Genomic DNA, 26603 nt, shown 5'->3' on the forward strand with positions numbered 1-26603 from the left:
CACAGCATCATGCTAATGAGGATTATTATGTCCCCCCCTCAGGCAGTGGAGGCAGACAGAGAGGGTGTGGGCACATGTGTGTTTCACTTTTGAAGCTGTGATTTGTGTGCAAAAGCCTGTTTGTGTGTGTGTGAGTTCATGACAAACGCAGAAACCTCAACCTCTGGAAAGTGGTTCCATTCTGTTGCCTTGACATCTTTACTGGGCGTCCACTTTATTAGACACTCATCCCTGTTTATGAAAATGGCGAGCTCCTCCAGCCACTGAGTCATATAAACAAAGAAGGTGCATGAAGTACGAGGCACTAGTGTGCGCTGAAAGGCCAGAGCCAAATGTGTTCATGAGTTATAGAATCACGCACAGACTCCTCTCCTCCTTACGTACACACCCTTTTCTCCCACCTCCCCTTCACCCCCTCCGCTCCAAATCCCCCTCCTCCTTCCCTCACTCACTCCCGCAGCCTGTGGTATGCTCCAATCATCTTCGCTCCTCTCTCTCTCTCTGCACTGTCAGCCTCAGCGTTCCCCACGCCGGAGCGAGACACTGCTGCAAACGCAGATCCATACGTGCGTGTGTTTCGCGGGGAGCCAGACCGCCGAAAACATTCAAGTGTGCGGAAGTGAGCGAGTCGGTCTGCGCGAGGGATGCGCGTGTGAGCATCGCCGCAGGATTCCTTTATTTTGCACGGAGGAGCATGCGTGCAGACTGAGGGGCGGCAGCGAGGATGCACGGTGGGCAGGTGTCGGCGTAATCGGCGGAGTTTCTGGTGCGCTGTCGTTGTGCGGTCCGCCTTCCCCTTCCTCCACTTCGGTCGTCTTGTGAGGACGGGTAGCACCCTGCTGGGATGTCCACCTCGCCTGGTGCAAGAGAGGGGAGCCAGAGGAACTCCTGTGAGTCACTTTTTTTTTTTCTTTTGTAATGGATCTGTGTGTTTCAACACCCTTCTTTTTTATCCTTTCAAATCTCATCAATCGATTCAGGCTGTGCAGCTCAAGGAATTGCCAGAATGAATGTTATGTACGATATATAAATATTGCTGGTGTGGCTTCTCAGAGGTAGAGGAATGAAACCACCGTTGGATTGCGCACCAGTGAGTAGCATGCAGTTACGAAGATGATGGACAGTAGTAAAAGTAAACTGTGTGATGTTTTCATACTGGTATGTGTTACATGATGGAAAGGAGTGCTCAGAGAGGTGTGTAATGTGGGAGTGTGTGGGTGCATGCACGAGTGTGTTTACATATTCCCTGGAGTGCTTCCAGCTGTCGATCTATTGGGAAGGTGCTGTGCATCAATTGTACAACCAAGCCGGTTGTACAGTTGATGCAATGAACAATGCACAATCATCATCAAAACAGAAAATAGTTCTTTTGGGGTTTTACTTGTCATCGTTGTTTCTGTATATAAATGTGTACATTCCTTCCTGTCTATACTATGGCTGTAACTTTGCAGGACAGTGCAGTGGGATTGGAATAAAGGGAAAAAAGGCAGAATGTTATAGCGTTATTCAGTGGGTGAAAGTGTGTGGGACTGGTCTGCAGTTTAATGTTCGACTTCATTCTGGCCTCAAGCACCACACACACACACGCACACACAAACTCACACACGCGACTGAAGAATTGCTGTACAGTAAGTGGGTGATTGATAAGATGATGTGACTCATTTTGACTCATTTGAAGGCTCCGTGGGAACACACACATACACACACACGCACAGCAAACGTGTTTCTCAAACACATCCACAAACACAGATGCGCATGGACACGGACACGGACACACACACACACACACACACACACACAAACACACACACACACCGACCGGCGTGGCTGAGGCGCAGATCACAGCTGGGGAAATGGGTCTCCTTTTATTGCTTCCATTATTATTGCACCATCCCCCTCTTCTCGCTTTCATTCCCATTCTCTCCCTCTGTTATTCTCAGGATGTTATTTACTGCCCAACCTTGCATGGAACCCGCCCGGAAACCATTTGTGTGCCTGTGTGATGTGTTAATGATCACTCAATGACAAACCCACCCTCAGCAGAATATCTATTTTGTATTGGTAATTGTGGTCTTTTATTTGTTTATTTATTTTTAATAATTACATCATTGTGTGTTCAGTTATTTGACTGAGGAGCACTCTCAGCTTATTATTGTTCAGCTCTAGCTCTTGTGCGCTTTTGTGTTGTACTTCACCAGTTCGTTCCTTGTCAAGACACATCCATCACGTTACCTTCTTACAAAGCAGTGCATCTAAATGGAAATATCAAGTGGCCCCAGGCTGCATTTGCTGATTTACTGCCCACAATTTTATATAACCTAATGCAGCATCACAGGAAACGAGATATAGTTTAGTTGTGTAACAGCTTTCGTGAGATAAGATTAAATAATAGCTGACTATTACAAACAAACAGAGAAATGAATTAATCAAGCAGGAGAGACTTTTTTTAATCATATCATTTAAAGATAAAATAGTCCTTTGGTTTAAATATCAAAGAAGAAGAAGAATTTGCAATAGTAATTAAAAAAAATGAAAAATGGTTTTGTTCGTTCAAAAAGAGTCAAACAAATGTTCTTATACTTAGATAATACTACAAATGAAATGACTAAAAAAAGGATAGTTACTGGCTATTTATGGACTTGAGCGGTTACATTTTTAGATAAAACAAGCGTTTACAGTATCTATGACTCACTGTGGGAATATTACAGTGTGCAGGTCTCCCCCTCCCTGTTACTGTGTCCTCTGCAAAGGAGCAACAGCAGGCACCTGCCACCGAGATGGATGTGCTGTGTCATCACTTCTCCTTCCAAATAACGGCTCGCCTCACCTCCCCTCTCCTTGTCTCCCCCCTCCTCGCCACCCTCCCCCCGCGCCCACCTTTAATTCTCTTTGCACACATCTGCTCCCTTCTCCGCCGGTGCCTCGTCTGTTCTTTAATCTTCTCTGCATCCCTCTGAACCTCTCCCTCTTCTTCGTCCTCCCGTTTTTCTGCACCCCCCTCCTCCCCTCCCATCAGCTTTATCTAGGTTCACATGAAACTTTAATTGCATGTAAATCAAAGTGCTGCAGATATAATTAGTCTTTTGTGCTGCTTTAATAAGAGGGGTCTGGATTACTGAAATATGGTGGAGTAGTTGGCTCCTGCACTCTCTGTGACGGCCAAACTCTGCCACGGGCCAAAACTCTGCTTTTCATGCTTTTTATGACACTTTTTTGAAGAATGAATGCATTTTTTTTTTTTTAGAGATAAAGCCAAAAGAGTTTTTATTCTGTATTCTTTTAGAAAGGTTCGTCACGCTGAGTGGAAATCTATAAATATACAGAAAACTGTGTTTTATCATTTCAAGTGCTTTTTAGAACAGAGCAGTTGGTGCATGATGACAGGCTAATAGTATGTAAAGAGAATTATTTGGCAATTTGAAACGGTATTTACTTGGCTCATTAGAATTTGGCGAGTAAAGGAGTTTCAGAAAAGGAGAAGGATTTTTTCGAGAGGAGGCAGCAACGCAGAAGGTGCAGAAGTTTTCCTTATTCAATCAAATATTTGCTTGTCCCCAACGCTGTAAACGACACTGGCTGCTTAAATCACAATTGATACAGACACGTCGGTAGCGTCTCCTAATGCTAACTTGTATGCTTTCGTCTGTGAGAGCATACATTCCTCCGCGCACTTCAGTCTTACGTAAACAGCATGCAATTAGCTTGCAAATTAGCATATTTAAACATTAATCGCGTAGCATGTAAACAAAGAGGAACGTGTCTTAATTTGTCTCTTTGAAGCACCCGAAGAAGGATGAGGAAGAAGAACTGGGTATTAAACGACTGTAAAGATAGATCTTGTTTAAGAGATGAAAGCATCTGCGCAGTCGAACGATAAAAATCAAGGACAGAACACGGCTTTATTTTTATATGACATGATTCAGCCTTGACAGAGCTTATTTCTGAGTGACATGGAAAATGTTATTATATTTCGCTGTCTTTGAATTTTTTCTCACAATATGGACATAGTGGCTCCCACATGAATAGATGACACCTCTTCGTACTTGTTTTTATTGTCCTGCTCTCCCTACCTCTCCCTCCCTGGCTTGTTTCCGCCCTCCTTCATTCCAAGCGATGTCCACCTGGCTTAACAGCTGCTGTTGGCAAAGCCCGAACATTAGGTTTCTCCTCTTAACACTCACGCTGTTTACTCAACTGTGCTAGCAAGACGGGTCATCTCTGCTCAATAAGGCTAGGTGGAACATCCTCACAGCAAAGATGCCTTTGAAGGAGACTTTTTTTTTGTTTGTTTGTTTTTTTTGGCGCCAGAGAGTCATAGAAGACTAAAGGGAGTGATGGCAAAGAAAGACAGCAGAGCAAGAAGAGAGCAGTGCAGAATAGGACGGATAAAACAGAACAGGTGAAAGGTGAAGAGGAGTGGATGAAGAGAAGACAGGGACAATTAGAGTTGTTGGAGAATAATATGAGGATGATAGCGTGAGAGGATAAAATAGAGATGTAGGAGGGCGACAGGCCTTCACACCGTCTTCTAATTGGTGCTGGATGCAGAGGCTGCACTGAGATCACAAACGAGTTTCTAGACTCTGGAGGACAAGAGGTTTCAGAATGAATGAAAATGGGAAACAGTGGAAGGAGAATGTGTACATGAACGTGTACACAGTCAAAATGTGCACTAAAATCCTAGGTTGCTGCTGCTTATGTGGTTTGGATGCACAGGCAAGCAGGACGCTCAAAACTCATCTGTCACCCAATGAAGCAGATGCGAGTGACAAACCCCGCGCACATAAGCAGATTTCTGAAGAGGAACACTTTTTCACGAAAGAAAAAAAAAAAATAGCACGGTGTAGTAGCTACATCCTCATCAGCGGCGTACTTATTTATTCCGTGCAGCTAGCTTTCACATCTGAAAAGATGCAGAGATCCATGAACCAAAAAGAGAAGGAGAAAAATCAAGTATAAAAAGAAATAAAGCGCTGTTGGCTGTCAGTTTGCATCTGTTTCATCCCTGCTCTCTTTGTAGGAGAGTTACGCAGCCCAGGGCTCTTTGTTTCATAATCTGTCTACGAGGTCAGCATAGAAACACAGAGACCTCGGCTCGGTCGTGTGAAATGTGGGTGCATCAATTCATTTTGATAAAATGTTATTGGTATTGGTCCAGTTATGATTAAAAAAAATTGCCTCTTTTCAGATCCCAGAGCCTGAAACCTCCTGAAAAAGCAGGTGATAGTGGGAAGCGAGTCTGCCTGTCTGCTTAAGGCTGAAATAAAAGATACATTAAACAAGAGAAGAAGAAACACATCACATAGGTGATATATAGTAGATTGATTATAGATAAAAATGATGGATGGTTAATATTGAACATTTAAGTTTAGTTATCACTGGTGCAGAACATGATAGTGATGATAGCCTCTAATACCTTTTGTGTTGACCAGATGCATAATGATGAAGTAGTAGGATCGGTGTGTGTTAGCATTTGTTATCACAGCTTCTAATAAGCTCCACCTGCTCATCACGCTGTGAAATTATACTCTGAGCTGTGTGGCATGACAATCGAATAAATACTCGGACCGAGCCACGAGGAGCCTAATCACTGTAATTAAAGGGACAACGGCGGCTGATGTATAATTTTACATCAGCCGCTGTTAGATATGGCAGCTGTTTTGTTTTAAGGGTGTGTCCCGGTTACTTCAAAGAAGAGGGGGATGAATATGACAGCCTGCCTTAAACTATTTGTCCACAGATGGACAAAGACCACCGTGCGTTCTCATACACATACACGGCATGTTGATCAAAATGTAAAATGCGTTTTCTCTTATTGAAAAGGATGCAGATATAATCTATATTTTTGTCTCAGATCCTGGTCACAGATGGTTTAGAAATGTTCCGTCTCTGTGTGATGTACCTCAGCAGGTGGGTTATCTTTTTTTCTCTCTCTGCTCCTTTCCTCCCACTCCTCTGGGAAATGGAGACAGGATGTGGAAAAAGTAACGCTCTGGTTAGAGACAGTTAGAGATGCTCTAATTAGGCCCATGGTTGAACCATCACTACTCGTAGGCTTTCAGAAAGAAATCCGTTGCACGCTTTATTCTCTGTTCTCCTTCAGGTTGAATCTCATACTGTTTACTCAGAATTTTGGATGTGTTTCTACCACTGTTGTACTTTGGCTTAAGTGTCTGAGCGTCTGTGTTTCTGATGCATCTATACTGCAAACTCATCAGCATTCTGAGGCAATCCACACTCCTGTGTCTTACAGTCGAGGCTCTTCACGGCTTTCCTTTTCTGCAATTTCCCTCCGTCCTCCAACCCCCCACCTTTAAGCCTGTAAGGATATATAACTAGGGTCAGGTGGAGAGAGACCTCTCATGCGTATGAGGGTCATACAACACATATTTTTTCCCCCCATGTCATTCCATTTTCCCATCTGAGAAGAAGAAATGTTGTATGTAGTTATAGTCGAGATATCAATGAATGTGTCTGTTCTTCATTCTTTTACAAGTGGTAAGAGAAAGTGTGTGTGTGTTTTAGTGCGATGTGCGAAGAATGTGAAGCAGGTTTGTGCAGAGCAGGGAATGCTCTCCTGCTGTGCACCAGGTGAATGAGTAAGGAACATCCAGAACAGTGTTTCCCAGCCTTTCTTGAGCCATGGCATATATTTTGCATTAGAAAAATCCTGCGGCACACCACGAAATAACAATGTCACAAAAAGTATAAGTAATGAAACAGTGAGGGTCTACTGTCAATTCCTTATACTACTTCTAATTCCAACCGCCAATGCTTCCAACCGTACCGCACCAGGGGGTCAGCGGAGTCAACGCTCACACTAGTCATACAATCCAGACTTTAGGGGGCAAACGTGCATGGGAAAAGTATGATTACCTAGTGTGAATGCGCCCTTACACAGATTTTCCCCACATACCAAGCATAATGGAGTCGGCTTGGTTGGTTCCCCGGTAAAAGTAAATCCAAACCAAAGGGAGCCTTCACTGTATTTTCTTTTTTTTTGCTTTCTTCTGACTGCTACCCATACTAAGACCTTCATCCGAACTTTTTCCAAGACCCAGTTCGGATTGAGTATTTAATCAATCTTTTCCAGTATTTATCCAACGCTATTGCCGCTGTATCACTCATGCACTCGTCGGTCTGGCTCACTCTGTAAAAACAGCACCCAAACGCTAGTCGCGGCTGTGTCAGGTTAATTTTTGTTGAACAATGGCGACTGAAACTTGAGTCATGCAAGACGAGTCACGCAAATGGTTGCGTCGCAGAACCTCCACAGTTCACCTTTCCTTGAAACTATCAATTCAAAAATTGCAGAGATTGAGGAATAGATGGAAATACTTCAGTGGAAACATGCCACTACCAAGCAGACCAATCACAGCTCTTGGTCTGTGCGTTGCATAGCTACATTCCTGGGGAGTCTAGGTATGCTCTGCACTGTCTCCATAGTTATGGCATCAAATTGACGGGGATGAGCCATTAATCGAGAGTTTCATCCCTAAGTGTGATACTAGTGTTGAAGCCTGCTTCACAGTGCGTGAAAGAAAGAAGGAAACTTTTAAATGACCATGATAGCTAGATTGTACACAGCACAGGTATTCGTACTAATTACCCATGTTCTTTGTGAAGCCGTTTAACATACCACTTTATCATGCAAAGCTCTAGCTCACTACGAAACAAGTTATATAGTATTTAGCCAACTGTGAGTCTTTTGCTACAGATAGCAGAAGGCTACACGATTACCACTATTCAGCCTAGCCAGTCACTGCGTGCTTTCATGGTAAATCTGCCGATACAACCAAACCAACCACTGCAACACATCAAGACGTTACAGGACAATGCAATTAGGAGTTTGCATGTCTTGGAAAAGTAGGACAAGCTCGGAAGAAAACATGGAGCTGATGCAACTGCGGACGTCCCGCTTAGTCAGTAGTGACATATAGAGCGTTTCTTGTCAGATTCAGTTTTAAACACTCTTTCATAACTTCTTTGTGGGTGGGGGCTTGTCTAGAATTTGTTGCCAATGCTGGAATAACACCTTCTGTGTTAGATTTGGAGAACAGCGTGTACAGGGAACAGTAGGAGAAGATCTGTGATTGGCCACAGATTAGGCCCAAGATTTTCTAAATCCTAAAGGCTAATGCACGAGGGAGGTGCAGAACTCTAATTTCCTCTCGGACCACTTGAATTACAACACGGTGAAAGGTTACTGCGAAATGTTTGCAGAATGAAAGAGAAACTTGCCGACCGCAGCTTTAACGAGACCTGATTGTAAATCACTAACCATTCATACGGAATTGAAACTGTGCAAAACAGACTGTGCCAAGAATCAATGAAAAGGCTCTGATTTAAGTAAGAATTTACTTCAAGTTACAGGCTGCTGCGAAAACATAGATTCACATTTTGAATTGAACCACATGCTCATAATGCAGCAGCTGCACTCTGGAGGCCCCAGAACATACATAACTCAGTATAGGCTACTGCACTAGACCTTCAGAGAAAGAAAACAAAGTAGTGAAATAATCAAGGGAACATAATATCAGAGTAACTCATGCTGAAGGCTTTCTTTTGTGTGAACCTGCGCTTTTGTTCGATGTAGTATCATCACTGTGCAAATTCCCTCTGTAACATTCTCTCCCCAGGCCAAGATTAGGCTTTTACAATTCATGCTGGGGCTAACAGGAGGGCGCACCATGACTGCAGATGAATGAGGGTGTGAAAAGGAGAGACAGAATATGAGGGAAATCGGCTCTGACAGGGAAGAAGAGGAGCTTTGCAGAAACAAAGAGATGTTGCTCATACATTTTGATATCTCTGTCACAATGTTAGCACTGAAACATTCTTGAAATATTCAGCGTGAGGCACAGATTAGAGGAACATGCTCTCTGCCCATTAAAGCAGAGAGCTGAGAGGGAGTCGACCTTTCACAAAGAGAAGGTGTACGACAGTCTGTTCAGTTTCACATCATCACCATGAAACGTTACTGTCAATAACCAGGTAATGTACTTCAAGTCTAACAATCCCACAGACTGATTATTTCAGCAGGAATATAAACATTTATTTATTTTTTTGAATGAAAATGTATTCTAATGTACATGATAATCTCAGCTGTTACAAGTTTTTAGTCTCTTGTTAAAAATAAAAGGAAATTAAATGGAAGAAGTACATCCCACTGACTTATAATGGACAATGGAGGATATGAATAGATCACCTCTTTATATTTGTTTTACACTGAAAGTATTCCATGTTCTAACAACTGGACCTGTTTTAAAGGTTAAATTACATGATATATTTTGTTTCAATTGTGAAATGAAAATGTGGTGCTTCTGCATTCACACACGCACAGATTATCTCTGGTCTCTGCACAGGGTTTACTCTGTCGTCACGTGGCGATAGTAGAACAGCCCTCGGCCATGTAAAGGGATCACATTTATATAGATTTATGCAACAGCTACATTATCCCACTTGACTGCCTCTTAACCTATGTACATATCTAGTCCGTACACACATCACCCCCACCCTCTCTAACTGGAAGCTTCTGCATTGTTGTTGTGCTGCGTAGCTAAATAAAGGCAGAGGTTGGGGATGGCACGGAATCTGATTTTTATCCAATGAAAACAGAAAGCACATGAAGAAGAAATGTGTTACCATGAGATGGCAAGATTCAAAAGTAGAAATTTAGTTTACAAGGCTTTAATAAAGTTGATTAGACAAGGCTCCTTCACTATGAAATGAGTCTATACTCTCAAAATTCTCACATATTTACAAAGCAGATCGGCTCTAAAAGTACTTGACATAATTCATCTGATCATCTATGTGCCTGTAAATACAGACTCAAATATTAACCGACACCTCATTCCAGATGATCCCAGAGAAATACATTTGCAAAACAACGTTTCTAATTAAATAATAGAAGAAGCATGTTGCACATATGTCAGAACACCTGCTAGAGATTTCTTTTACTCTGCTTCAGTGAGACACCTTAGTTTAAACTAATCCATCATTTATCAGTGTCTCTAAATAAATAAATAAACCATATACAGTACAAGTATGCCCATTCTGGCTCTGGTTCAGACATGAGTACTGATGAAATATTGATCAAAGGGAACATGTGTGTGGGCCTGTTATCCACAGTGTAGCAATAAAAACACACGTTAGGAGATAATAGCACATCTCATGCACAAGCTACAAGTTACATGGGCTGTAGATGTCAGCTTGCATATTGTACGCACATTTATTAAAATACAGCATGTATGCTGCTTCACTTCAGAATATTATTTTTTTATTTTTCTAGAGCATACATTGATATTATGCTGTCTTTGCTGTGCTTCTGCTCCAGAGTGTTATAAGGCTTGTGTTAAAGCACACACAGTCATTCATAGCTGAAAGTTTTTTTTTTTTTTTTTTTTTTTTAAATCTTATTTTATGTAGGATACTCAGTCAAACCTGCCTGAGTCAGTATTGCATTAGGATTCGGTTTCTGCAGGTTTGGCTCACAACTGTTTCTTTATCGCTTTATCTTCACTTCTGAACATTTTGCATGAATAGACCGTTCCTGAGAAGCCTCTTCACCAGTGCCGGGCGGGTGGTGTTTGCTGATGTAAGGAAATATGTTGCATTAGAGAGAAACTGGAAAATCTTGCATCAAAACAAACATGGATTTTCCTCAGATCTAAAATATTCTCTCAGTTTTATGAAAACAAACTGGGATCTAAAATATACGTTCATATTTGATGATCTATATGCATCGACCTCCTCATTTTCAAACCTCGTGTTTACTGATGTAATTCAGGACTTGAACCCGAGCAGTTTAACCCAGCTGCAGCACCACTGCTGTGTTCTGCCTGTGCACAGTTTCCCAGATTGTACGTGAAGCTGGAGGGCATGTGTGCACTCTGACTGATGACGCTGTGTGTTTCAGTCACCGTGGTCTCTGCCACTCCTAACAGCTTTTCGTGCTGTGAAGATCAGTCCCGCCAGGTTTCCAACATCCATGTGTCTCCACACAGTGTTTACCACATTACCCATCATTAAACAAAATCCTTATCGGTGTGAGTAAGGCTCCCTCCAAGGGAAGCAATTAATCTGTTAGAGAATGTGTCGCATTCTCAGTTTTTCTTTCTCTCCTCTTCTTCGCCTGCTCTATTGGGAGTTGGGAGGTTTCTGTGGTGAAAACATTTTTAATTGTCTCCTAGGGAGCAGGGTCGCTCCTTAAAACTATTTGCAGCAGTCCAGTACGGCATATTCGACTCCACAATAGTTCGTAAGTTGCTTAAAGCTCTTTGGCTGTTCGCAGATTTATTTGCCAGACAAACTCTCTTTCTCTCATATGTATTTCTTAAGACAAGGACGAGTGTAGGAAATGTAGTTTTTACTAGTCATTAAGACACAGTTAATCCCTGTTTGAAAGGGCAAATGGAGCAACGCTAGAACTGCACAATTTCCATTAGTCCAAGAATTCAATTTCCACATATTAGGTAACATCTTTTATCGTGCATTAGTTCACCCTGTCCTCTGAGTATGTGTGTGTAAGTGCGGTACATTCAATAGCAAAAACACAGTCGACTGAAACTGCAGGAGTGAGCGAACGGAGGCTTCGTGAGGGCGGTGCGTTTTGTTGGCAAAAGTTGTTTCTGTGCAGACTGTTTAATGTGGGTAGTCTGACAGGCCTATCAGAAGATGTAGACCTCGCTTCCTTCTCCTCGGAACGTGGACCCTCTGCTTGACAACACACTGTCAGGTGCTGTCAGATAAGACAACCTACTCTCTCCTTCTTATTGCCTTTCACTCTCACTGCTCATCAAGACTGTTTGGAGGAGAAGAACATATTGGACATGTTATTTTGTATGTAACTGAAGATCACACGCAAGTTACCTTAAAGTAAAGCACAAGAGCCGTTTAGCTGTAGTTAAATATGCCGCGTATCTCTAACCATCCAGTCATTCCTTTAACATGTAAACTTGACCCTATGCAACCTGAATTCTAACTGGGCTTTAATGTTTGATATTTGTATATATATGTATTTTTTTTCCCATCATTGTAACGTGAATAATGCGCATTTAACAAGTCTGCAAATGCACACACTACATACTGTCTAGTTTGTTTCATAGCCTTTGTCTCCTCTGCTGCTGACCTTTCCAACCATCTGGCCTCCGCTGGTTTAAATTTGTTTCTGCGAGCTTGTCTGCGGTGTGAGTGCACGCTCACGTACACGTGTAGTATTGAATATACACATTTACGAAGGCCAGATGCCTTGCAGCAATGGAAATTTTTTATAAAGGTCAGCTTGAAGTGGCAAGGAAAAGACTATATAAAATACAGAAAATATATATTTTCACGTTCCATCCGCAGAGCGCATTTACTCCTGTGCTTTGCTGCTGCTTAAGGCTCTTTTATCCACAACCCACATTTAGATTTTGAATTCATTCACTTCACATTCATAGAACAAAGCGAACAAGGAGCCATAGCGAAACAATCGAGAGCAGGAGTTTCATACATGAAAAGCTGGTTGAATATCTCAAAATGTTGTAATTTTGTCCATTGTTATGCAACCGATTGAGATTAACATCTTTTATACAGAATTTCAACACTCAATTAACTTATAATATAGTGGTGTATCACGTATTATATTGGGTCAGATGGAGTTCCCTCGGTTACTTTAGAGCTGAAATACTCCATCCAGCACTTTGGTGTTTATCACATCTGACTTTAAGCTCCTTAGATGATACAGAAACGAGGCTGTTACAAAATCCTCTGCGGTGCATTCACTGTAAAATTGGCTTGGATTTCTCGGCATTCCCAAGAATCAGCAACATTAGAGCTGAGGCGAGGCCGGGGAAATATAGGCAGCCACAAATGTTTTATTGGTTCTCTAATAACTAAATAAACGTCTCACATAATCACGTATGACTACTTTCTTGAACTGACAGCTCATAGCTAGTTCCAGTGTTTTGATTTGTTGTCTCCAAACTCCATGAAATCGTATTTGATATTAAGGTGTTTTATATATTTTCTATGCCGTCACTATACACCAGAATCTAGCCAAGATTGGTGATGAATTAATTTGTTATGTGTTCCTAAAGAATTCTATTGTGGACTTCTGCATTACGGAGTGTATACTAATAGCTCAAACATGTATGGGGCTTTTGAAGCCGACTAATCAGAACAGACAGGACTTTTCAGAAGGGGGACGACCTCCCTAGTTCATTTTTGATCTTTTTAATATCATGGATTTTAATCATGCAACACAATATAGTAATTTAAAGCCCATTTTTTTCTGAAGGACTCAGCACAGGTTTCATCTTATCCGAACACACTCTGCACGGTCAGGCTCTCAGTGATAAATGTGACCTTCAGCCCCTCTCACATGTACTGTAAGTGGTGCATTCCTAATTGCAGCGTGCAGCCTTCCACTGTGAATGGTCAGGCTGCAACAGTAGCTGACACCTCTGATTTGCTGCTTGGCCAAGTCGTGACCCGTTCACTCTGGGCTATTCATGTGTGTGTTCTTGTGGGCGTGTGTCACATTTCAGCCCGTCTATCTCTATCCTCCTGTTCCTCCCGTGTGACTAATTGACAGACGGGCCACCAGGTAAATGGTAATGGCAGCATATTGTTTTGCCGCATTAGTTTGATGCGTGGAATCGCTCAAAGGGAATCAGTCAGAGCCGTGTGATGGACTGTCACAGCTTGTGTGGGGTCTCTGAAGCTGTAAGGTCCAAGTCATGATTTGCAATGAAAACAGTTCTATCCTCTGGTGGCGTTCAGACTGTGAATGACTAAGCAGGAGGCAGGAGGCAGGAGGCCCTCCTACAGAGCTTTGCCTTACATGTTGGGGTGCAGTTGCCTGGTTACATTTGTAGTTTGGTTTAATGCTTTCACTCTAACTCAGTTTAGATGCTGGTTATTGACAAGGGCCCACATCTTTATCCTCAAAACACTACTTCAGTGCAATAAAACGACACTATTTTGCTCAATATTTTCAACATAACCAACGGTTCTGGACATCACATGACTCAGTGATGTGGCAGTTAACTCTACAACCCAACATGCTCCTGCATTGTTCTCAGTGTTTTATTGTGTTCGTTTACTCTCAGTGGCGCCCCTCATCAGATAAACATCATTGACTGTGAATGCCACATCATTTGATTACAAACCAATGGAAACTACTGTCTTGTTTACCAGCTGCTTGGTAAATAAAGTGACAAATGCATTTGCACATCACTGCATTGGCACATTAGTGAAGACAAATTCAGCGTGAATGTTTGTAATGTCTGTTACAGTTTTTTTTTTTTTTTTTACTAGGAAAAGTAGATTCTTGCAATGCAGATAATGAGCTACATAGTTACATGATTTTATGGGTTTGGTTTTGCGATGATTTACTGTAGTGTAGTATATCATATCATTAAATAATATAACAATATGTCAAGTGCACATATTTTTATTCAAAGTTAAGTTTTTCTGAACTATGTAATAAAACAAAACCAAAAAATCCCCCCTGAACAAGTCAATTGCCCTATGTTGTTCCAAGGTCGAGAAAAGCATGAAAACCACACGCTGAACTCTGTTCCACACCCACACTGTACATAGTGCGCAGTGCACCCGCCTCTGCAACACCTTCTCCACTGTGCCTCGGCGCTGCTGCCTCAAACGCAACAGTTTAGTTTACACAGATATAAATACACGCCTGACGAGCATCGTGTCGGATACTACTCTGAATTGTTTTCCCTCAGTGATAACAGGACGGGCCACCCACCCAACCGCCATATTCACTCATTTTCCATTGATTTACAAGTGCTTCCAGTCTTCATTCTTATTACTGACAGCCGCTAGTGACGACACTTTGACAAAACATTAACATTTTTCAGAACCCTACTGTATATTATCTTAAAGTCCACCTATTTAAGTGATCACAGGAAATGAATGAGTTGTAGTTGCAGTTTAAATCTCGGATCCCAAAGGAAGAGTTAAACTGTTTTTACCGCAATAACATTAGATTCACTGAAGGCTGTGGGGAGGCTTAAAATTACATTCATGTGTCTGCCAAATGCAAGGCACCTGACACACTGATATAAGAAAGATAAACACATCGTTCCGGCTTCTGATCGATTGTGGTTGAGCCGGAGCGCGACCGCACCAGCTGACGTATGCGTAGCCTGCAAAGATGGGACAGAAACCTCACGGAGGTGTCACCTCTGGCTTTTAACAAACGGAGTGACAGCAGGCTGACAGCGTTGGTTGCTGTGGTAAACGGGCACTTCATGTTGTGCGCGTGTGTTGGTGAGACAGAAAAATGACAGTGATCAGTTTGAAGATAAAAAAGTGATTGTAGCTTATAAGACAAAGTAACTCATATCAGTCAGTTATCATACTTATAACTGACTGTCAGCAGCCACTAAAGTCATTACATAATAGTTAGGAATACAGATAAACATCTGGAGGATTTATGTGCATGCGAGTCGAGAGTTTTTCTATTCTAAGTACGCACAAGTGGGCTCATTCACATGCTTATTTGTCCTTCAGTAATGCATTTTGATGGGTGTGTGAAGTGATTATGTGTGTGCTACTTGCAGCACGGGGGCTGCCTTTAGCGGAACCTGAGCACTCGAGAGATATATAGCGAGGCGGACAGAATCTAAAAATACCACGGCTGAGTGAGTGGGGCTTAAGGAGAAGGAGAAGAAGAAGAAGAAGAAGAAGAAGCGGTGGCTGTCTCTACTGTCAACCCCGCCTCTTGGTCTTCAGGCGGCATCACGCTATAACAGAATGAAATATTAGGCCTTTTTATAAGCAAACAAAAAACAAATCCATCCGAGACCAGACAGCTAATTTAAAGTGACGGATGGAAGCGGGGAGGCGGGGGTCATATCACATACTGAATGTTTGATCTGCTTAGTGAGTCTGTGTGATGTAAAGTGCATGAAACAGCTATAATGAGGCTGTAGATGGATAGTTTGAGTGTTAATCAAAACGAGGGGGAAAAAAATGAACACTCATGGAAAATGGATGTTTGTTTCATCCAAGCCTGAAAAAAGCCACACTATATAAGGACAAAAAAAAATCTGATGCAGCTTATTTTATATGTGAAGTGTCACAGAGAAGCTTTCCTCCTGAAACTGTTTTACTTGAGGGCAACACCGACCTTGACATCGCGAAGGCGCTCTGCATTTCAGAGGGTTTTGAATTTTTGTAGCATCTCCAGCATTGACTTCAAGGTCAGGCCCCGCGGCCGTGTCCCCGTTCTCCCCTCGTCTCTTTGTCCAAGAAAGGATTGAGCGCAAGAGTGAAAACATTCCCCTCCACGCATCCTTTTCGTTTTTCCCACATATGCAAATACATATACAAGCCCCAGAGGACGTCGCGTGCACACAAACGGTGGCTCCGGTCCCGGGCATTTGGCTGGCGGAAAGTCCACTCACTCTTTCATCTTTTTTTATCCATCCATTTGTCCATCTTGGCTTCGAGCTTAGCCCCCGTTCCGCTGGTGTGGCCCGTGGCAGCACCTTATGTGTGAAGTGCACTACAAAGTATAAATGAGCGGCTCAGCTGAGACTTGAATTCGCCGTTGACGACTTTTAAAAACACATTTCCACTTAAAAGGGGTCTGTCAGTGTTAGGCCTGGTTGCTGCCACACGCGCTTAAACGGATCCTGTTAGTGCTCTAAATAAAGTTTCTTTATACAGTACATAAAGAGACTCGGAAAACTAAATTCTGAAAGCGTGCTAATTGAGTATACGGCTTCTGAACCATTTTGAAAGGGAGTCTCGCGTGTACTTGAAATGTGAACCAAGTTTAGCACTGGCCACGCAAAAGAGGTGACCTGTGGCCGACACTTGACAAGTCAAATCTAAAACCTTTGATGGTATCTTTCCTCTTTACTTTTCACCTGCACATGGTTCAAGGCTCCTTTCCGCTCTCGTTCTGTCAATAAAAACTACTTTTACATATGGATGCACATCTACGCTCCACATAAAAGAACATTCACAGAAACAAGCATTTAAATATGAATAAAATACAGACTGCAAGTTTATGAGAGTTCATAAGCAGGCACGTGGTGAAATGTTGCTAAATGCACACTCACGTGTATGATTACCCGCATAGAAAACCCACACACAGATGCACGCTATCACACATGCCCTGACATACCGTCCCCCTTCCTGTGGGTTCGGCTTCCTGCATTTGTAGAGCAGACCCTACCGCCGGCAGCACACATGAAATTAAAAGTCTCCATATTGATCGGTGCACAGAAATAGCCACCTAAGCGGGAAGAACGGGGCATCTTTGTTTTGTTTACATCATTATTTTCCCCCTTGGGTTTTTGCATCGCACGCTGGAGAGGTGCAGAAGAGAGCTCGAGACGTTGTGAGTACACGGTGTATTCTGTTTGCCTTATGCTTATGAGAGCAGAGTGGACAGGCTGTGACTGGACAGGGTCACTGTTTGGGCGTTTCTGGTCTGATGGTTGTGGGGAACAGACCTGCCATGTAGCACGGCAAGTACGAACCCTGGTATACAGCCGACCTGTCTGTTCATGCGTTGTATCATAGAATGTATGAGTAAACTATTTGTGACTTTCATTCCTGCTCAGAGTCGGCTCACTGTGGATTGTATAACCTCTCAATATAAAAACATTTTGTCTTTATAATTAAATAAATTCATGACTAACATAATGCAATTGCCTCAGCTCCTGTGAATCATCCCCAGATGTGCACCTCTTTGGTAGGGGGTCACTGCACATGCATGTTGCTGCATGTGATACATGTAAATATGGTGCTATATATGGTGGACTGTAACATTTCCATAACAGTGTGCGTAGTACAGCTTACAAGTGTAAAATTTGTTGGATTTAATGAGTTATGCTCTTACACTAAATTCATTAGCACTAAATTTAGCCTGCGGGCTAAATGAATGAGAGCAGGGGGGGAAAAAAAAAATAAAAAATTCTCTGCAGCTACAATATCGGTGCGTAACACGATATTATTTTCTATTATATCATGATGGTAAAAACACCAAGAAGAAAAGGGAAGGAAATATTCGAGAGTGAGTTTGTTATAACGACGAAAGATAAGCATATGAAAATAAATGAATGTGAGGAGAATGACGTCATAGACCGTCATTATCGATGCTTAATGCCTTTCTGAGGTCGAGAAGTGTTGTTTTGTTTGCACCAGTTAAGAATTGTGTGGCTTTCCTGTTAGCTCTCAAAGCCTCTTATACTGTATGTAGCTGCAGATTTGATGGAGAAAGGGCTAACGGGTTTAGACAGGCAGACAGACAGACAGACAGAGAGAGATGGATGCGTTGCCTCTGCAGGTACATAGATGATATAAATAAATAGTCAGTGCAGGCTAATAATGGATGGACAATTGGATTAGAGACAGCAACAACAGGATCTAGCTCTGTCATTAATGTTGTCTGTCCACGAGCCCTAATTATATCTAAACACATTGCCGTCCCTCTCCCTTACTCCCTCTGCTCCCTCGCTACTAACCCCAGACGGTGCTTGACAATCTTAACAAAGCTTCCCCGAGGCCCCTAATCTAATAGAGCAGTCTATACAAGACATCAACACACGCGCACACACACACACACACTCACACACACCGGCCAGAAGCAGAGGGAGGACAGAGTCGTGGGGGGAAATAGATGAGGAATAATGGGACAAAGACGAGACATCAGATAAATGAAATAAACCGGGCACTGAGTGAGGGATGACACAGAGTGAAAGAGGAAGACAGCTATTCTTTCGCCGAGTCTCCGAGGGCTGCTAGTGCGTGTGAGCTCTGGTGGGATCTCATTGTCCTTTTTTTGTGTTTTTGTGCGTGTGTCCATCTGCCTCCAGCCACAGACTGTTTTATCCGGACTGTGTGCGAGCTCCCAGTGTGTTCAAACGGTGGGGAGGGGGAGGACAGGCAGAGCAGAACTGAATAAGTGTACTGTATGTACGGCTGTCTAGGAATACACTGGTTACACGAAATCCTACCGAGTCATTAGAGGGTTGTGTTGCAAAACCAATTTCGGTAATTTTATAGACTCAAAATAGCCTTCCTTCTTGATTCATCTTGTTGAGGACAGTTAATTTCTAATGGAACATGAGGGGTAGTAAATTCAAGGCAAGGATTTAACCCATAATTCCCTAAATTGAATGGCTGTTTTTGTTTTGTGTGTGTGCGTTAAGACCGGATCAAATATTTGGGTCACATCAGACGGTTTATGTGTGGTGACCTGGCTCCGGCCACAGTAGTTAGTGGGTGGTCTTATATAACGCTGTCGCCCATCAGAGGGAGATGGAAGAACTGAAGAGACAGGATGTCCGAGACTTCAGGCTGCAGCAGCGCCCCCACAAACACACAGTCATGTTCCCATCACTTTAGAGGACATCACATTGATTTACATTTCTTTCCTGGAGACCTACTGAAGTTAAATAGTAGTTATTGCCACTTGTCTAAACCCAAGTCTTAATACTGACATGATATTGTGACTTTCTTCTTTCCCCAAAAGCTTGCAGGCACCATAAATATGATTATAGAAACAGTACATACTCACATACAGCTGGACACAAACTGCTTCTCAAAGACATTTTAGACTATCTACACCGGGCCTAGAGTGCTGCATCACAGTCTAACATAGATTCCTGCCTGGATCGATCAAAAAAGCCAGACGTTTGGAATAGGACAGACCCCACGCATCATAGAACAGGTTAAACAAACGTGCCGGTCCGTCGTTCTCCTTGGCAGCGGTGATATATTTTCCCCCTGAACCTCCCGTTTGATGCCACAGTACCACAGAGGACACAGGCAGCAGGAGATGCGTCATGCGGGGCGTCGCCGGGGGCTGCACGAGCGCGACTCTCGGTGAGTGTGGTCCCCCCTGAGCAGCCCACAGGAGACAGAGTACTGAGTTACAGAGGATGCGTGAACGCTCCAGAGCACAAAGCTCTCCATCGTTCTGCTTCGGTGAGGACGGACTTAAACCTGTCAAGGATGAGTTTGGCTTCCTCCTGTCTGCGCGATGAGTCATGTGTGTATCAGTCATGGGATATATTAGCCTTTGGCTTCATTCAAAGAGGATTTCTCTTTAAAATTTGCTTTGTTTCGCTTGTTTAAAAAGTAAAAAAAGGAAATTAAAATGTCAAACCTCAAGGATCTCTGCTTTGTTGTATTTGGTGGAGGTTGAAGATGTGTTTTATCCTGGAAGGAAGTCGGTCCCTCTATTTGGAATTAATTATTCTCTAGCAAAGATCTGCCGGCCAATTAAAACATTTGGGTGCGGGCCTTACACAGTGATGGATAAAATGGTTCTAATTGGTTTTAGGTCCATCCAACCATGTACTGTCACTGCGCTGGATGATGGACATTTATTGAAATGCCCACAAAAGTCTGGCAGCACTTTTCCACTTTATTGCTATTGACACATGGCATTAACTGGTAATCTGTTACACATCGTCACTAACAGTGAAACAACTTTCTTCTCTCGTGTTTGCAGTGGAGCTGGATGCAGAGCATGCCCAGAGGGTCCCTGGGGCAGAACAAGGAGGTGCACCGCCACCCCAGGTGAAGCTGAAAGAGAGGCAGAAGTTCTTCGAGGAGGCTTTTCAGCAAGACATGGAGCAGTACCTGTCCACCGGCTACCTGCAGATCGCTGAGAGGAGAGGTGAGGTCAGACACCGCAGTAATGGTCTCTGATGATGATCCAAGGAATTCAACATCTCCACGGTGGGAAAACAATGTTTAGGCGTTTAGGAAGTGGTGTGTGTGACGTGTGCAGCGGCGAATGCAAAACCATCCCAGCGCTCAAATTAATTTAAGACTTGATACGATCATCTGAAACCTTCACACTTCGGCTGCATATCACAGGATCGAGCCATAACAGCTTTCTGATGCGGGGCTCCACACTCCAAGAAGCGCCTGTCGCTTAGCGCACGAGCAGAGTCATTACTTTGAAAAATGCTTCCTTGCTATGTGAGTGTATTCCTCCAGCGGGATTGTAATCTGGCGGCTTACCTCATATATTGCTGCTGAAAGTCTGATAAAATACCCAAAGGATGTGCTGAAACGAGGGGCTGCACGGGAAACGTTGTGGACTTTGCTTGGCCGGTGTTTGTTATGTGATTTTTCTCCTCTGCTGCTGATGCTTAATCCCTGGAAATGACTTTATTGGGAAAGGCTGTGGAGTCGTGAGGAAGGGGGGGAGATGGAGTGGAAGGAAAGAGACTTAAGGATGAAGAGGAAGAGAATCTTTGACCACGCAGTGTTTGTTTGTTTTTATAAGCCATCTTTGAGGCGCAGACTAGTTAGGTTATACTTTGGATCCTTTTCATGCAAGGTGAAAATACAAGGGAGGTGTTTCGACTGATGAGCCACAGAGACAGGAGAAGTCAATAACATTGATTATCTTGTGACAATACAATGCTCTGCTTACCCCATAGCAATGACACTCCTTGATGGCAGCAGCCACATTTACAAGGCCCATGTGGAGGCACAAGGGAGACCTACATGATATTAGGAAGGTGGTCATAATGTTATGCCTGATCGGTTTAAATGGTTGTGGAACACTTTGAAGCCCAAACCTTAACCCATCCACATATAAAGCACTTTGCTCGCTGCCCATTGTTTTGCAGTTCACTTGTTCCACATTCCGGTTGCCAGGGTAACCCTCTTGTATATAACTCAAATGTTTCCAAGTGAAACAAGCGGAACATAAAGTTCTGCCAAGTAGCTCCCTTTTCTGTCACCGCTCTGTTTGAAAATAAACACCGTCAAGGCCACCACACAGAGCTGCCAATGGTTTTAACACCCATCATCTCCACACATGGAATTTCCTTAAAAATGTCACAGTCTCTTGTCACCACGTCGCTGTTAACCACTTCCTACCCGTTTACCTTAGGCCACAGTGCGAGCAGAGAATCCACTGCGCCTCAGTACCCTCGGTCCCGACAGCAGGGCGGCGCCACCAAAGAGCTACGATACAGCTGGAGAATAAAGTTGAAGGAAGATAGTCAAGAGAAAGAGTTGAGGATGTCTGAGTTACCGAAACTTAGTCTGAAAGTCTCATAAGCAATCTCCCTCACAGACACACTCTCCTCAATCTCACTAAAAAAACACTCCTCCCCAGCAGGGAAACCTTTCAGGCAAGGTCACAGAGGGGCTAAAAGGGGAACATGTTGGAGGCAGTCACATGGAAATAATGCGTGTGTGCGCTTGCGTGTTCACATGCTGGAAACGGAGCCCCATTCGGAAACTGAATCAACATCCTCCATACTCTATTTTGCGAGGCTGAATAGCTGAATGTGTGGTGGTAATTGCACAGCTGACAAGAGAGATATGGAAATGCACGTGAAAAGGGGCCGCACACTGAGGAGTCATTAGGGAGATTTAGACTCTAGTTCCTCTAAAACGTGTCACATAAAGCGCCACGGCTGTCATCACAGAGAGAGAGCATGCAGATGTGGTTTTCTATAAAACATCTCCTTTGTACTTTATTTATTTATTTGGTCTTCTGTGTGTGTTCTTGCATTTAGAACCAGTTTCTAAATTTTAAATGTACGTGTTGTGGATGCATTTTTTGAAGTCGAGGCATCTAAAAATGTCACTCGTGTGTGTCCGTGTGTGATGTTTTTGTTGCTATTTAAAGGACAGTGGAGACTTCGGGGGCAGTCTCCACGGGAAATAACATCCCCCTTGTTTCTCTCTTTCTTCACTCTTTCTTCTGCTCTCCCTCCCTGTGCTGCCCTCTTCTGCTCTCCCAATTTCCTCGAGGTACGGTAGCCAATGGCATCTTCTCTCACTGCTTTGTAACAACCAATCATTGTCGCATCTTCCTCTTGTGCTCTCAGCTCCCACATCCCCTCAGTGCACCGACTGGCTGTTTGTGACGCATGCAGCGCATCGTGGTACTAATAACCGCAGGGGGTCGCGCTCATGACCCCGCAAGGTGGTGAATCCAGGAGTGCGTTAGCTTGTGTGTAGATTCAGTTACAGTTAGTAGATACTGATCGTGTGTTTTTATTTTGAAGTTAGTTTGCCGCATGTTCCTGACGTCTCAAAATATTGGACGTATCCTGATGATTCCTCTCACAACAGTAATAACCAGTGTTGGAAACTAGCTAATTTAACGAGCTAATCTCACCACCTCACGTACTGCTAACAGATTTGCGTGTTGGAACGTTGTTTTTCTGCTTCTCCCATTATTTGTGGACGATGTAAATCTTGAATATAAGGGACAGGGGAAAGGTTTCTCAACTCACTTTGAAGCATTCGGTATAAAGGTAAACATCAAACAATGTTATGAATCTAATATTTTCCCAGTTAGCTTAGCGTATCTTAGCGTTAAGCCTTGAAGGACACCTCTGGCTCCGTGCTGTTTCTCCATCGACACACCGGCCTGTAACGCACTCTATCTCGTTATTTCCATTTCTACATAAAAGTAGGTTCGTGCTGCAGTGGTGACTTCCTGTAGCCACCACCTTGCAGCCACAACAAACTCCACAGGTGGTGAGGGCTAATTTTGTAGCTTGCGGTTAGGCTGGTGCAACGTTAGCTGTATCCGAGATGTTCTCTTAAAGTTATCGTGTCCTCCTCTTAAACAGCGACACCTGCCAATCCATTATTTGTGCTGCTGATGTTTTAGACCGTGAGTGAGTGTATGCACTGTACACAAGCTTACTCATTCCAAACACCATCCAGCTTGAATGTGCTCATTTGCTTCAGCTTTTTTTTTTTTTTTTTCTGGAGTACAAAAGAAAAAGAACAGCTCTCTTCCTGGACTCAGCCCCTTGCTGCTACATTCTAAACGCTTTGGTGTTCTTTAATATCTCACTTCCCGGTGTCCTGTCCAGAACCAATAGGCAGCATGTCGTCCATGGAGGTGAACGTGGACATGCTGGAGCAGATGGACCTGATGGACATGTCCGACCACGAGGCCCTGGACGTGTTCCTGCACTCCGGGGGGGAGGACAACAGCGCTGCCTCGCCCGTCGCCGGTAGGACGAACGCACGCATGTGGCTGCGCTTAATTCACATCAAACTCACCGAGGCAGAAATATGTGACTCGGAAGATTGACAGGCACAATATTTAGATTCTCCGGCAGCGTCTGCGCATAGCTGCTTTGGAAACCTCGTGTTAAAGTGAGCAGTCTACTGAATCTGAGTGGCAGCTCATCTTCATCTGACACAAGTAAACCTCTGCAGTTTTTCTGCATCGCTTTGCTGTATTTTTAAGGAAGGTGACTGAGCTCGGCCCCTTAAAAGCAAGTTAAACCTGTGAAGTTATTCCAAATTCTTAAGGTGTGCCCTCCTTTCATTTGCCGCACTTTCCCTGAGATAGCACATATATAATGTAGAGAATAATAAATAATAGAATTGTTTTGGCTGCACATATTCCTACAGACCTGGAGGTGCTGGGGCGGCATTATTATTTCATCACCTTGAGTATTTTCAATATGAAGTTAATATAAAGTAATTTCACCGTCTCTCAGGTCCAGATGTCGAGTCCTTCACAACAGAGATCAGCCTCCAGGTCCCCACCCAGGCCGAACTACGACACAAGCTCTCCTCCCTGTCGTCCACCTGCACCGACTCGGCCAGCCAGGACACCGAGGCCGGGGAGGAGGACGAGGACGAGGAGGAGGAGGAGACGGAGCATGGAGGAGGAGGAGGAGGAGGAGGAGGAGGAGGTGGTGGAGTTGGGGGATCAGGAGGAGGAGGAGGAGGAGGAGTGGGAGGAGGAAGGCGGAGAAGGCCGCCGGTGGTAGTGACCCTGGATGAAGAGGAGGTGCACCCTGACACAGCACTGGTGGACAGCGCGGATCAAGTGGACCGGATCAGCAAAGACTCTAAGGAAAGCAGGCCGAAGGTTTGAGCAGAGCTGGACTGAATCGAAACACCCTCAGCCGCCAAATCAAACTCAGACACACAACAGTATTGGCTTAACTTCCTCGCATCCAAAAAAAAAAACATGATAGAAGACACACTGAGGTTGCACTAACTGCCACATGAACTTGCCTTAAAAGACCACTCATGCGAGTTTTCAATTCTAATTGAATCTTGTCAAACAGGTTCTCTTTTAGCATAAATGGCCCTGAACGGCTTAGCGTGGACATTTTGATTTTGAGGATGCTTTAAAGTTCTGTCTTGTGTTTAGTTGCATGTTGAGACTGGAAGATGACACTGATACAATAAACAACGGGGACGTGAAAATCATTCGTCAGGTACTTCGGGGTAGTTTCCCGTCATGCTCCATGCTAACGCTTTAGCATTTACAGTGCTAACCGACCGCAGCTCATTTTACAGTGTTACACGTGTTGGACATGGATGGAGCTTTTACAGAGTGTATGATGGTGATTTTAACTGCCGTATTTTTGCCAAAATTAAAAGCTCCATTAGAAATGATTTCACTTTAAAATCTTACCGTAGGAACAGAAATAAATTTGTAGACTTCTATAAAATCACCCAAATGTTGCCAAAAAAAAAGTCTTTCTAACTTATCTCCACATGCATCTAACGTAGCAAATAGTTTTGGCTTTATATGCCATGATTTTCCAATGTTGTCCCTGAAATAGAGAGAGAATGTGGAATTCTGTTTTTGTGCTCAGAGCTTAGCTCTGAAACATTTTGTTTCTTCTCTTCCAGGGTACAGAATCCCAACTTGTTTGGAAACATTCACAGATCTCTCTCAGAAACTATTTTGTATATCATAAAACTTGGGCTGTTACTACGGGTGAATACAGCAAATGCTAAATAATTAGCAGAGAGCACAGAGCAAAAAGATAAATATTTCATAGCTTTACATTTGCTTTTATCCCCAGCCCCCCCAAAAAAGCATTCCTTTTAGCTGGACTCTTACAATGTAAACTACCAAATAAAAAGTTCTTAGGTGCCATTTGCAGTGATAAACGTGGTGTAGATGACACAGTGCGGTACAGCTAACACACTAGAGAAGTTCAGGTACAATCATATAAATGATTTACCACAACACACACACAGGAGTCACCTGTTCTTTCGACCATTAATATTTGGGTGAACTTCTTTTGAACGAGGACCAAATCCCTGCTGTGGACTGTGCGCTGCGCACTGGACAAAGCTCAGAAGGTTTAACCGTATCCAGACCTTTTTGTCAGGACTTGTTGACGTTTGTGCAATGTGACAGCATTACTCCTTCCTTTCTTTTTCCTTCTGTCTACAATTTCTGACTTGTTGGTAATAAATGTTTCTCCCCCAGCGTTGTTCAATTTTCATCTAAGCTTTTCTGAAGCAAGTAAAAAAAAAAAAAAAAGGCTCAAACATGAGCAGGATTTAGGGTTTGAGCATGTTACCTGGTTGGTCCCTGTACACTCACTCTCGATTTACAAAAAGAAGGCGGACGGTGAGAGAATGGAGAGGTTCCTACAGGCTGGTAAGAGTGTCACTATGCTAAGTAAATAAGGAGGCTAATGATACACGACAGCCATTCCAGTGCACTTTAAGATATGCTTAACTAGGGAGCACACCTCATCTTATTTCTTATTACAGTGCTATAGTGGCGCCTGTTTGCAGCCATTTTATTGTATCTTCATAAAAGCTAAATCTCGGACTTCCTAGTTACAACTGAAGAAGCCTTTAGCATGACA

The 26603-nt window shown here is 43.3% G+C and overlaps 1 protein-coding gene across 2 annotated transcripts; it reads left to right on the forward strand.

Moving 5' to 3' along the window:
- The first annotated feature begins 459 nt into the window (after positions 1–459).
- On the forward strand, positions 460–26214 carry dtnbp1b (dystrobrevin binding protein 1b). Of its 2 annotated transcripts, none has more exons than XM_047606078.1 (4): positions 460–890; positions 20483–20650; positions 23844–23978; positions 24474–26214. In XM_047606078.1, the coding sequence occupies exons 1-4, from the start codon at positions 845–847 to the stop codon at positions 24854–24856; spliced, it is 732 nt and encodes a 243-aa protein (XP_047462034.1). In that variant the 5' UTR covers positions 460–844; the 3' UTR covers positions 24857–26214. The 2 variants fall into 2 exon arrangements, with proteins under 2 accessions (XP_047462034.1, XP_047462033.1); XM_047606077.1 differs by having other exon boundaries at positions 461–890; positions 23835–23978.
- The last annotated feature ends 389 nt before the right edge of the window (positions 26215–26603 follow it).

The sequence above is a fragment of the Mugil cephalus genome, chromosome 14 (genome assembly GCF_022458985.1).
Source record: "Mugil cephalus isolate CIBA_MC_2020 chromosome 14, CIBA_Mcephalus_1.1, whole genome shotgun sequence".
In the NCBI taxonomy this organism is placed as follows: domain Eukaryota; kingdom Metazoa; phylum Chordata; class Actinopteri; order Mugiliformes; family Mugilidae; genus Mugil; species Mugil cephalus.